The sequence below is a fragment of the Teleopsis dalmanni genome, chromosome 1, assembly GCF_002237135.1.
Source record: "Teleopsis dalmanni isolate 2A chromosome 1, ASM223713v2, whole genome shotgun sequence".
In the NCBI taxonomy this organism is placed as follows: domain Eukaryota; kingdom Metazoa; phylum Arthropoda; class Insecta; order Diptera; family Diopsidae; genus Teleopsis; species Teleopsis dalmanni.
Genome location: NC_051846.1, coordinates 191765215 through 191780064, shown reverse-complemented (window position 1 = coordinate 191780064; position 14850 = coordinate 191765215). Strand labels below are relative to the sequence as shown.

Here is a 14850-nt window from a genome sequence, read left to right as displayed (position 1 = left end):
AATATATAAACATTTGTTTAAATGAATTTGAAAACTTTATTGGAACTAAAACTTTCAGTTCTCCGCTAAACCCAAGTACATTAACTACTCAGAAGGCATAATTAGCAGCAATAAACCAAATTACAAATTTCTTCTTTTGGCAACAAGTCTTATAATACAATAAGGATTAAAAATTAAACATTATGATATTTGAACTGAGAGCTGGAATTGCTGTAAATGGTTTTTAAGCATTGCGGCCAATTTTTCTGGCTCAAAATCCGCCTACGAACTCTACCATCAAAGTCTATTGATGCAAAGGAACGCTTGCCAAAACTCAATTGGTAGTCACAATGTTTGTATATATTTTTAAGTTTTATTGTGAGATAAGCGATTTACAATACCTAATCCTTTTTTCATCTTATGCTTCGCAAAGGACCTCTATATGAACAGAAATTTGCATTATTTTTCAAAATATTTTGTTTATTTAAACTTCTTTTTGGGCTTAAAGCAATTTGTGGATTTGGCTCGCCGACTTACATATTTTATTCACACGAATTAAACAAATTTTTTTTATAGTTAAAATTTCTTTTAGTACATTTTGTATCTTTTTTATCCATTAATTTTTGGCAAACAATGAAAATGCAACACACGAAACAGCGTTTTTATGACTAAAATTTGTTTATCCTTTCGCTTGCTTAGAGTCCATAAAATGTCTGGCAGTTGTGACAGTTTATTTGGCGATTGATATCTTTATAGGCCTTGAAAGTTATTACAATGCATAAAAACCACAAAAAAATAAGAATTGCAAAATAAACACATTTAGAAACATCGTGTTACCTGAAGAGGGGCAGGGGCTAGACTTTCTCTTATCAAAATCACTGCCATTTCAATGTAGTATCGCAATCTATGAAATAAAAACCAAATACTCTCACTTATTAGTGGAATTTATATTCGTATAAATATTATCGGTCATTAACTGCACCTAATAACGTGATAGTGTAAACACTTATGTATTAAATCGGGTTATTTAGATAAAGTTGTCTTATAGTATTCAAAGACTTCTGTCATAAAACAAATTACTGAAATGTTTCCCGTGGTTAAAAAAAAAGTATGTAAGAATGAATTGTTTTATTTTGTATATCACATTAATAATTTTTTTTTATTATTTATCATTTTTCATAATGAAAAGACACCTATTCGCTATTACCTATCCGCTTATAGGAAAGAAAAGAAAGCTCTACTTTCCATTTCTAGAGAATTATATTTGAAGGAGATAAGCTTTATGTATATATTTAAGTTGAGTACTGAGTGCTTGCGTGACTGGATTGAAGAATAGGATTTAATAAGTGATATATGATATATATGAGGCCCATGAGTAGTATGGGGGTAAGTACATATGAATAGTAAAATTGTTAATTTCTTAAGATAAGCTCACGATATTATCACTAGCTTTACTTCATATGAACTGGAAAAAAGATATATACTTAAAAAAATATCGATGAAAGGGAGGCACAAAAATGTTAAAGTTCATATGATAAGGGTAGGACTTATGATACATGACCCTTCTGAAACTTAAGCGTAAACATTGTCCGTAAACAAAATATCTGTACGAAAACATTTAAAAGCGTAGTTCCCAGGAATATATCAGCTCTAATGTATGAGAACGGTGATTGGCCTATTTGATATAGTTTGAAATTTATCACTTATACGGTTAAGCAGACATCGTTAAGCTCTAAAATCACGTAACGAAAATATCTTTCTTCTTAGTGTCCGATTCCCCCAGTGCGGAATAGGACAGCTATATACTTACCTAAAAAATAAACGCGTGACCCTGGGAAGTAAAAACCAAAGAAGATCGAGAGCTAGATTAACAATTAAAGCGCCTCAGAAAGATGTATGTACTGGACTCCTTCAGACGATTAAGGCCCGATCTGGGCCGATATAATATTTTTTAATATTTTCTATATTGCGACTCTCCTTGAGAGTCATCATGAGGATCACGATTTAGCATAAATTAATATTAATAAAACTATATCTACATATATCTTATTTATTTTATTATCTATATTGCACTGAGTGTACAATAAAATACATCACCTAAACAAGTTTTATAATTTCACTCTCATTGATATACCCCGTGAATATACATTAAGACCGAAAAGTTTTCGGAAATTCTCATTTAAAATTCGCGCGCTGTATATTTTCCGATATTTTAAGTTTATGTAGTTTGGCAGCACTGTCCTTAATTACTATGCCAAAAATGAGCGCGATCTGTCAGACAGTTCGTTTACGGCAGCTGTTGAAACCAGTTCACCTCAGTAGGGCGTTGCGAAAAAAACAATGGAAAAAAATATTGAACAAAGAGTTTGCATCAAATTTTGTGTTTCGAACGAAATTTCGTGTGCAGAATCGTTGCGAATGCTACAAAAGGCTTATGGGGAATCAGTTTTATCGAAAACTCAAGTTTATGAGTGGTACAAAGCCTTCCAGGACGGTCGTACGACCGTCGAAGACATTTCGCAACGCACTACTGAGGTGAACTGGTTTCAACAGCTGCCGTAAACGAACTGTCTGACAGATCGAGCTCATTTTTGGCATAGTAATTAAGGACAGTGCTGCCAAACTACATAAACTTAAAATATCGAAAAATATACAGCGCGCGAATTTTAAATGAGAATTTCCGAAAACTTTTCAGTCTTAATGTATTAGTTTTGTATGGGTTTACTACGGATCATTAAAGGTTAGGTAAGCATAACACTTTCCATGCTTAACAAAGATTACAGATGCTAGACATGATCTGTACTTAAAGAACAACTTAAGCTTCATTAGAGGTATTTAAACCTTTCGAATTTTTTACGATAGCACTACTACCTACTAGTTGTCTAATATATTTTAATAAGAACTTACCATCACTATCGAGAACCTAACTAAACCTAGACTGATTTTGAAGCAATACGAAAATTTTTAATAGCTCGAATGTTGATAGTTAAGTTCATTTTGTATGGATCCATATAAGACAATGTGGTATCCATATTCAATAGACGAATATTTTTTTTTTGTGGTGAGGAGGTGAAATGCTTTATGCACCGTCAAACCGATCGTCGTCGGAATGGTGTGTCCGACTTCCTAACATTAATATGTAGTATACGAACTAAAACACTCCCTCTTCAGCGAGACTCATTCCCTCTTGGAACCGCTTTCGCATTACTTCGTGGAGAGTCTCTTTTATGTTGGCATTTCAAGCCACGCTCTCTTGATATTCGATCTGCGTCCAGATCACCACTTTTCACCGCATTTTCTTGGTATCCACTCTATTTATTATATTTGTTATTCTAGTTTCTAGTTCTCCTTTCTATATCTAACTTTTTCGTTTTGAGAACTTGAATCACATATGACTCTATCGTTCGCCAACTCTCTAGGTTCGCTTAGATGAATAACATAATAACGTAAAATCTTCGTAGAATTCATTATGAAAATATCCGAACGGATAGTTAGTTACTTCATTCTCGCCCAATATTTTAAAGTGATTAAAAAAATTAATTAAAACTTATTACACATTTTTATTTTATTACATATTTGCTTCAATTAATTTACGAAAAAAACTTAATAGAATATTAAAACAATATATTTTATACATAATTTATGGTATTTTTTTTTTAAGTTAAATTTTTAACTTGCGGATCTTTTTGGATGAGAATATTTGAAGCAGCACAACATGGTAAATAACATAAAAGGTTGCTTATAAGAGCTTTCATCATATGCTTCGTATTATTTTCGGTATATTTTTATTCTAAAAGTATTATATTTAAAAATTTGAAATAAAATGAAGATATTTATCGTGTACGAAACATTTTTATTAAATAAAAAAAAATAATAATTAAAGACAATCAATTAAGAAAATATGATTTGACGAGCATTCGATATATTTTACTTTCTAACAAAATATATTATAATTTTTAATACAAGCTTAATTAAGGGCAAATACAATCAATTTAAATTATTCATTTTTTTTTATTTTCTACAATTTTATTTTTTAGGCATTTTCTACGTTTATTATTGAAAATATATTTGATTTTTGAAGTTGGTGTTCTTGAATCTTCTTACGAGTGACTTTGTGTTCTTTATTAAGTGACCCCCGTTAAACAAATTATTCAAGTATGAAAACCACTCCGATTTCCTGGACACGTCCATTCGACAACAGATTTTAATAAAGTCAACTATTTTGTGTAACTTCTTGAAATAGTGTTTTAAAGTTCCATTCAAATGAATTTTAACACACCAATACACCTGTTATTGGTGGTTTTTATATAAAAATCTTCATGTAGTAGTTCGCTCAAAACAGTTATCTTTACTTAAGTTCGCTGTCAAATAAGTGTACCCGAGAAATCGGAATCGTATCCAGGTATATACTTAATATGTTTGTATTGAATATTACTATTAACTGTAAAATATTGTTGTTGTAGTTATATTGCTATTATTTTTTATTGAAATATATTTATTATTATTAATATATGATAAAATTATTTTAAAAATAAAAACCGAACGATTTTAATATTTCTTTCATTTTTTTCATAGTACTTAAAAAATTACCTTTAAAAATCGGCCCCCTCCCCCCAGAGCTAGACTATCAACTTCTTCTATGCTGACGCCAAGGCAACATTTTTTTCCACCCCCGACCACATAATAAACTTTTTCAAATTCAACGATATTCTTAGCCCACCCGTCCCCTGCCAACATAAGCGTCTGCATATATTTCTACTCTTCAGTCTTCAACGGCATATTTTTGAGTCCATTCACGTGCATTTCTTATAGCTTCAGCTTCATTAACTTTCCACAATTCAGCAACATCATTAGCTAATGGATCATCGGGGTTTGGAGCACTTAATAAAGCTTGAATAGATAGCAAAATTGTGCGAATTTGGAGCGCAGGACTCCATTTGTCCTTAAGCACATCAAGACAGATGCGACCCAATCGATCAATATTGGGGTGATATATTTTTGTTATAAAACGTACTTTAGGAGCAGACATTGGATAATCCTCAGGCAAAAATAATTCCAATTTAAATACTCCACCTTCGAATGGTGAATCATTGGGGCCAGTTACAATTACATGAAAATATCGGGCATTGTTCTCATCTGGTATAGCATTAATGCCGGGTACAGGTTCCTGCATTAAACGTTGAGTTTCTTTAATAATGCGACGTGGTAAACTTGACATATTTTCTTTTTTTTGATCGGTTTCTCTTTTATGTTAAACAACTACTTATTTATTAATTTTAATTTTTATTAAAAGTTATAATAGTATATAAATTAAATATGCATGCTGAAAAGAGAGAAAAAAAAAGAGATTTAAGTGAGAAATTTAGTTGAAAATAATATCTTTTAAAACTTTATAATCTAAGCTAAGTTGTTAAAACAAAGTATATATAACAACAGATTTCATATAAGTTTCGATATGAGTTTAAATTTTGTGACATATAACAAAATTCAATTGCAGGCACACGATTTCATTAAGGATCAAATTTACTGGCTCAAGTAATGCTTGCTGACTTAATTCATATTTGTCAGTTTTAAGACTTCCTTCATGACTATGAAATCTGTGCTAACTATAGTTTTTTAATCCAATTACATATGTGCATATTAGACAGTAATAAAATCAAAAGTGCTTTGTTGTGGTTGTTACTGGAGATCTATATAGCGAAGAACATGAGAGTAATAATAAATACGAATATATGGATTTTGATATGGTTGTGTAAGAAAAGTGTGGGAGCGACTAAACCGTAGTTACTTTAGACCGTTGTTTTTGTTGTTGTAACCCAATAAAGAAAATAGAAAGTATGGAAGTATAAAAAGAGCTTTAGGAAAAAAGAAGAATAATTTATTATGATAAATGGTAAATAAATTGGGATTATATAGTAAAAAGAAAAAAAAAATTTTGTGCCAAACCTTGAATAAGTTTGTAATTGAACAATTACAGTAAAAACTTGGATTAGCCTAATTTCAAATCACCAATTCAGTCAATATTTAAGACAAATGTATTTTATATGTCTTTATATAAAATTAGTTTCAATTGATGCACTTTAAGCCTCCAACATCAACAATGTAAAGAAATTATATACGGTGCAGTTTTGATTATCGAATAAATCTGGATCAGAAATTATGGACCATCAATTTACTCAATAGATATTCAATTTAATAAAATAATAAAAATATATACATCAGTACATATATTTCAAAGTACGAGGGCGGTTTGATAAGTTAGTGAGTTTTTGAATAAAACAAATTTTTTTCGGCAATTAAACATTTTATTTTTCTACATAATCACCTTTTAGCTCGATATATATATTTAGTCCAGCGATTTTTCTAATTTTCTATAATTTTTTTATGAATATATAAATAGCGCATATATTTGTCAATAGTTGTTTGGTAATTAATAATATAAACTTACACAATAATCACCGCTAGTCATCGCTGGGTGATGTAAAAAAAGATTTTAAAATCATATATCTGGAAAGTCAAGCTATAACATATAGTTTATAAGGAAAAATTGTTCAGAATGATGATCTTTGCTCTACAAATTTCAATAACATCTTGGTTTGTATATATGACTTGAAACTCTATAATGATTTTTAAACTCATCGGTATATATATCGATACATAGTTTTCAGCAAAAAGTTGCTTATACTTGTGATGATTGCTTCAGAAATGAAAAGTATGCCTTGGTTTGTATACATGACTTGAAAAGGAAACTCTATAATAATTTTAACACTTGTCAATATATATATAACGACATATAGTTTTCAGGAACAAGTTGCTTATAATGATGATCTTTGTTCCTGATATCACAGTTGTGTCTTGGCATGTTTATATGACATGAAAGAGAAATTCTATATCATATATAAATAGCATGTTAAGAGAATGAGATGAATTTTAATACATAAGTCACAATGTAATTAAATAAATTCATTCACATCAAAATTTAAACAAAAGTAATGTACACAAAAATGAGCACAAAAAAAATGTTCAATGAATCTCTGGTTTGGAAATATTCTGACTTACAAGAACAATGGTTCAATAACAAAAACGCTTCCAATAATAATCTGTGTAGTATTTTACTCTACATCATTAAAATTCTTTATGCTGAACATACTAATTTATAAATCACATCACTTAACCCACCACAGCGCTTTGCAAACACGAAGTGTTTAAGAAAGATTTCTCTCAGACGGGTTGCCAGTATTGTGTGGGTGAATTTTTTGCAGTGTATATAATTTTTATGACATTTTCATTCCAACGAAGAAAACAAACAATGATTTGAAGGTGGACGTTACACACGCAAGTTACTATTGCCTTCCTTCTGTCACTAAGCGCTTAGTAGCCGTTTAATAAGTGTGTAAATAATTTCCAATCAATAAAGTCGAAATATTGATTTTATTTTATCTGTTGTGCATAACAGCAGACAACAAAGGCAACCACACTGAGAACGAAAACAAATGATATCAAAGCAAGATACACAAACAAAACAAAATAAAAATTTCACAATAATTAAAATTATTTAAAACAAAATTTAAGAAAAAAATATATATAAATTATGCATAAAACAATTAAAAACTGGATTTTATACTCATTATTGTTTTAAGTAACAACAAAGAAATGTTCTTTTTACCCTTCACCAAAAAATTTCTTTCCACAACAACAAAAACACGATATGACAGCAGCGCTGCTCTGACAGCTAAGCAAGCAACGAGATATTCAGAAAATTCGCGAATATAAATAATATTAAATTATTTTATTCAAATAGGTTCTGCATAAATCTATGGCTTTGCAAAAGTAATTAAAGGAAGTAAATATCTTATTGACTTTAATAAATTTTCAAAACACGTATTTAATAATTTTTTTCCTCGTTGAGTAGAAGGCCGCATATGATTTTTTTTTATCGATTTCTCACACACAAGTGTGCATCAAGTAAATTAATAGAATTACCAAACAACCACCGCAAGCAAAAACGCCGCTAATTAACACTTTAAATACGTAATATTAATTGAATTAATTTAATAGAAACTACCAAATATGTTATAATAACAAACAAATCACTCCCTTTTAAAATTTATCACATTATTTTCAACGTTTTTTTACTTGAAAGCAAGATGGAGACTCCAGTGGCCGCACATAGAAAAAAAATAAAAAAATTATAAGCACACACTTGGTCACGTAGTTGAAAATTTGTCATACCGTATAACGATATAAATAAGATTTTATTAATTCAGTTAGTTGAAAGGATTTAAATAAATAGTTAAATATTATTTTACTTACCACCAAATAACTAAAAAAAATTCTTCACAACTTTATACTTCAAAAATATTCACTAAACAAATAAGTCAGAATTTTACACCAACTGCAATCGAAAATCTTTTATTCGTACGCAGGGTTGCCAAGGCACAACAATCAAGTAAAATATGTCAAATATTGTTAATCATACATTTTCCTAATATATATTAATAGTTTTTTGTTCATATATTTTCAAAAAATTATATAAATCGAGTTCAAAATAACATTATTGTATTACATGTTATCTTCACTTTCTATCGTGACCAGCTGTAAAAAGAAGCGGCAGTGTTAACTCGAAGTAGTCAAGTGAACTGTGAAAAAGTAATATGACATATAATATATGGCTTAAAAATAAGATGAAAATCACACTTTCCTTTTTGAACTCATATACAAAAAATTCTAATAAATCAAGAAGACATGTAATATACAAGTTAATTATTTTTGTATAATAAAACCCAAATTTTTTTGGTAGCTTACAGTCGCCACAATAGCCTAAGTAAAAGAGAACTCGATTCGAGTGTCACGTTGAGAGCTACGAAGGCCAAAGAGCTCTTTTCCAGACAAACAAGTTGATGTCCCGTTTGATAGCAATCAGTCGATCGAATAATGTCACATGATTGTGTTGTTAATGAAACCAAGCACAGGGGCCAGATTTATGTACATTAATAAATATGATATACTAGAAACATGTTTTATTATCCATATTTAAACATCAAATAGCTTGAAGTTTTAATTAAAGTGTGATTTTTTATATTATATATGAAAAAATTACTAGTAATAAAAATTTTGTGTGATAAATTCATTACCACATGAAATGCTCTATGTAGACAAAATACAGAAAAGATATTCAAGATCTCTGTGCAACGTTGAATGTGCGTCATTGCAAATTCAAATAATCGCGAATGCATATTGTGCATATTAGTCTTAAAAAATAATTAGAACATCTGATTTTTGTTTTTTTATTTTTTTACTTGTAAAATATAACTCAGATTCAATATGCATAATGTTACTGATACCAAGAAAAAGTCAATAATATAACATTAAATAAATAATATATAATAATAATATATATAATATTAATTCACTCATATATCAACGTAAGTGAAAATATATTTCACATATGTTTGCTTTCATGCAGCCTGTTAACCCTGTAAACAGAATACTATAAAAATACGAGTGCAGAGCCACCGTTTGCAAGAGCGAGTAAAGTGTATTACAATAACCATGCAGTAATTTTGCACGAGTTAAAAGAAGAAAAGCACTTTAGTGAACGTCAAAATAATGAGTTTGTGGTAATCAGTTGGTTGAATATTATGTTTCGACACACTAAAAAAAATATTTGATTATTTTAATAATATTTAGACTTCATGCAATTTTGTTAAATATTTTATATATAATCAATTGTTACTTGTTATTTAAAACCTTAAAGTAATTTCTTACATATATAATATTAAAAATATGTATGTAGAAGATAAATCCAAAGATTTTATTTATTAATATAATGTTTTGGTTAGTGTTGTTGATTTTATTCAAAAAATTTTGTTTTAGAAGTAACAGCATATACGAATGTTTGAATTTTCATCGAATTGTTCATGGATATTTGAATAATTCTAAAAATTATAATTATATATTTCGAACAGCATTATATTTTTTCTATTGGACCGGAACGCAAAAAAACTCCGGTTCGATCAGGGCTTCGAACCTGCACCGAAAACAATCGATATTTTTGCAGGAACGAAAATCAGAACCGAACCGATATAGTTTTTTCTTTTGAACCAGAACGAAAACAGAAATGAAAAAATTCCGTTTCGGAGCCCTGATAAAAATTTTTCCACTGCCTATTAGTAATATACAACCCAAAATAGGCACTATTGTAAATAACATATGACATTACTTTTATATATTATAAAGAAACGATGGAGAACATAGCACGTATATGAAGCGCCCAAAAAAATATTAAAAGTATTTATTACTTTGATGCATATCAAATAATCTGTATGTTAAAGAATATGTTCTACTTCATATATTTTAATGCAATGTTGAAATAATATAAAGGTAACGCCTATTGGATTGCAGTTTTCTCTAAAAGTGATGTAAAGTAATATTTGATAAAGAAATGCGGAACTCATGAACGGAAAATGGAGAAAAGGTGAGATCGCTTAATAATGGTTCTAAATGTGAATGTGAAAATCGACAAGTAGTTATCCAAAGACTATTGTATTTGAAAAATGTTAAATGTGAGCCGTATAGTGTTTTTTCTAGAATCCTATATATATGGATAATCCTCAAACTCTCGAGTCTGTTAAGACAAATATCCTTCAAGTAATCGACAACCTATTGACAGCTATGTGCCATGCCATCAAGAAAGGCTTAATAATGATCCACTACTACTCTTGCTTTAACTTATATAACCTTCTACCTAAAATCAGTCTTACATGATATTGTTTGTGGTTTCATTTATATTACAAAATATTCGTAATATAAGTTAACAATATTATTAAAGTAAATAATTTTATTTTTCTATTCTTTGACGGCAATTTTTGTTTAAAATTTATGTGCTACAAGATATAGATTATATCACATTATTATTAATTTTAAAAAGATTCGTTTGTTTTCAAATAGAAATCACATTCTAAAATTAATCACTCTATGGTGGTATGAAACTACAATCTTACTAGTACTTATGTCTTAATTCAAGATATGAGTATTCAGTCTCAAGCACTCTGATCGCATTCGAAAGTTCCTCACAGAATTGTTGATCATAACTATATATGAGAAGGAAACGTTGATACTAGTAAATTTAAAAGAATAAAGATTTATAAAATCTATTGTGCGAGATTACGTTCATCTTTCTTATATCGCCGGCATGATTTCTGGTTTCTGGTGCTACCGTCGTTATCTCAACCCTTCCTTTAATTACTGGATTGAAATTTCATACTGCCTTACCGGTCAGTGGTGGAAATCTCACCCATTCTTTCCTAGAAGGTTTTTCTAGATTAAAGCCTCTAACTGTGGCTGTTGATGCTTTCCTCCTACCGCCAAAAAAGGGCGAGCTATTGCCAGTAGCTCGTATGAGGAAAGAGGAGCCTATTAGGTTTTTTAGTAGGCGGTATAGAGATAGACTACACTCGTGCTAGATTGTTGGCATATATCAGAATATTCGGAGTTTAGAATAACCCATTCATGATATTGGCACTGATTCCATTAGTTCGAAATTGGGGTCAGTGGAGCGATATGTTTAAAGAGCACAAGACCAAGTACCAGTAGTATTTTAGATGATGATAATTAAAGCTTAAAAAATAATTAGAAAAATTATGATTGTTAATTTTATAAAAACAATAAAAAGAGATTAGATTTGTTGTAATGTCAATCAATGACCGGAATCAGATTCGGACATGAATCGCAAATGTGAATTAACCCCAGAAATAGAGTAAGGAGCATTATTTCCAGATATTTATTTGAAATATTCGAACTCATTATATAGAAGTTCCTTTTCTCAAACTGACGGAAGCCCTAAATTAATATGAAGCTAAAGTCAGCATTATATAGAAAATTTGATGGACAATACAGAGATATTGTTAAAGATGGCTATTAATGTTACGTATAAAAGAAAAAAAGAGTAGATATTTTGTCATACTGATGAAAGACAAGAATTAAATTCGCATATGAATCTCGAATACTAGCCTCGAATGCTTGGAATGGGGTAAGGGCTATAATTTACAAATATGCATTTGAAATGGTTGAACCCTCTATATGGAATATGCCGCCTACAAATTAACCAAAGTTCTAAATAACTTTGAAACTGAAGTCACTGCAATCTAGAAACGGCGATGGACACGCAGAAACGGCGATGCAAACTATGATATCTACTAGATTTGCTACTATATCTACTATTAGATATCAAGTATCAAGATATCTGCTACTAGATATCAAGTCTATTAATTAAGGTTGATGCTGGGTACGCTTTTATTGTTCGGAACGGAACTTTAAACCAAGTCTAACGCTTGTATATATAAATGGAAGAAAGCGTATATAACTAGAAAGCCGTTTTTTTAAATTTTAAGATATTTTTTTCTTCGGGGGCCACGAAAAAGGTTGTAAAGTTATGCTTACTGAAGTTATGCCTAATCACCTCTTACGTAGGGCATGCCTTATTTACTTTCTTAAGTAGCCATAACAACCTGTTACCAGGTTTCGGACTTACGCTTGCCTTACCTTGGGTATATTCTAACTCCTTTTCCGAGTTCCTTCCATCCTAGTACATATCGTAAGCAATAAGCGATCCTCTACGTTAGTAGTTTTCTCCGTAAATTTCTTTATTTGTTTCATTACGGAAGGTAGGAACCACTTCATGTTTTTAGATAAAATACAAAAAATGTTTATATGTTATATAATATTTTTAAGAAAAATATTAATTTGTTTTTATTCGCTTATTGTTTTAATAGACAAAAATTTTTAGTAATAATTTTGGTTTAAAATGGGTTAATTGGTCAAGATACTATCTTAAGATGACTTGTTTGATCTGATGATTTGATCTGAAGATCAAATTTTTTTTTGTTCTTTTATAGTAGATGGAAACTATCGAAATCCTCAGTGTTAGATTTGAATTCATTAAAACCACCTCTTAGGAATGAATGGAGAAGATTTTCACAGCAATGTGGAAACTTCATTCCAGTAAACGGGGGAGAAAGGAGAGAGTAAATAGGCTTAATACCTAGCAGGCTAGGTTCATCTAAGACAGAAAGTATGGGCATATTTTAGGGAGATCGAATCTGAAGACTATATATAATTTTTTAAAAAACAATAAGAATTTTTAAAAAGTGTATTTATTATTTAACTATTGATCAAGTTTGATTTTTATATAATTTCTAAATAAGAAAATAAAGAAAAAAATCTTTCATAATAAACCCATATCAGTTACTCTACAACATATCATAGACCTTTTTCAATAATTAAATGCTCAATTAAAATCCTTTTTGATATTATCATACACAACACATATTTTATTGTTGTAATTTAATTACTCAATCGTTTTTAAGGAGTTCACTGAGGAGCTCGATTTCTAGTGTTTGCGATAACAAATCATAAAACTTCAAAGGATTAATTAAAATTAAAAAAGCACACAAAAATTTAGAAAATGGCCGCGCATTGCACTCTTCACAGCACATAAAATGTGCATTGAGGAGTGCAGCTTTTGGGGAGCGCAGCTGGAGACCGACCGACCACTCGAATATCGCACATTTACTCCCAACATTTTTCATTAATCAAACTGCGTTTTGCCGTTCATGCATATACGCCGCACAAATACTGCCGGCTTAGCTTTCGCGTATGTGTGTTTCTACCCAATCCAAAGTGTAAGTACGTAAGACAGCGCACAGCACACCGCACACTGCAGACCGCACACAACACAACAAACACGGCGGCGGCATAAGCCAAAATGTCAAAATGACAATTTTTTTTGTGCGTTTCCACGTTCATTTGCTGTGTCCAGCATTGGCAGGCGTAAAGTCAACAAGAACAACAACAACAACAATAAGAAAAAAAATTAATTCCACGTACATAAAATCTAGTATATAAATATATATGTATGTGGTATGTTCGCATGTTGGTATAGCGAATATGTAGTGTATGTAGACATATGTGCATTTGTGCGTTTCACACTTATGTGAGCAATGCAGTTGCAGTAGCTTCTCATATGCTCTCGCTCGCTTACACTAACGTTTATCAACAAACCAATTTTCGCATGTGTGTAAATATTAAAAACAGAAACAAAAACAAAAACAATAACAACAAAAACAATAGCAAAAGCAATAACAAACACACAAACAAATGTATAAAACACACGAAAGTGTTTCATGACTGACTCAATGTGAATGGAGAGGGAAAAATGTTTACACAGCCAGCGAAATAACAACAATCACAACAACAACAATGCACAAATGCATACAACACAACAGAGCTTTGTTTAGCTGCTGCTACATAAAAAATGAACTTAGGCTGGGCGCTATAAACCCAGCCCACTTTTCTTATGTGCCGTAAGCAAGTGTTATGTTAGGTGCTCTTGTGTGAGTGACTGGTGCCTGCTGACTGCTGTAGAGAATTTAGTTGTGAGTAAATTGCACTTGTAACAAATAAAATAAAAATAAAAATAAAATAAATAAATAACATAACATAAATAAATTGGGAGCCTATAAGAGTCTAACGAAGAGAACCTTTTGACATTGCAAAGCCAACCAACGTTTGGTTATGCCGGTCACACTTTTATGTCGTATTAGTTACATTAAAATTAATAAAAATTTGTATTGTAAATATTTTAAAATATTATATATAAATTTTTAACTTTAATTACATATATATATTATTAAAAAATAATATTTTAAATAATTAAAAATTTTTATTTAAATTAAGACTCTTATTTAAAGCTCTTAAAACTTTGGCATAAAATTGCATTTGTATTTTTGCACTCTTAACATAATGTTATTAACAGTCATGTTAAATATTTACTACGATTCTCCTACTCTGTTACTCTTTCGCATTGTGCTG

At 30.2% G+C, this 14850-nt stretch overlaps 1 protein-coding gene across 2 annotated transcripts; it reads right to left on the bottom strand.

Moving 5' to 3' along the window:
* Window positions 1-4210: 4210 nt before the first annotated feature.
* LOC119670953 (ubiquitin-conjugating enzyme E2 N) lies at window positions 4211-8349 on the bottom strand. 2 transcript variants are annotated; one of them, XR_005251749.1, is made up of 3 exons: window positions 8293-8349; window positions 4570-5302; window positions 4211-4420 (listed from the first exon to the last, which is right to left on the bottom strand). XR_005251749.1 is itself a non-coding variant. In XM_038081411.1 (2 exons), exon 2 carries the CDS (start codon window positions 5195-5197, stop codon window positions 4742-4744), a length of 456 nt encoding a protein of 151 aa, XP_037937339.1. In that variant the 5' UTR covers window positions 5198-5302; window positions 8293-8349; the 3' UTR covers window positions 4211-4741. The 2 variants fall into 2 exon arrangements, 1 of the variants encoding a protein (XP_037937339.1); XM_038081411.1 differs by having other exon boundaries at window positions 4211-5302.
* Between the last annotated feature and the right edge of the window lie 6501 nt (window positions 8350-14850).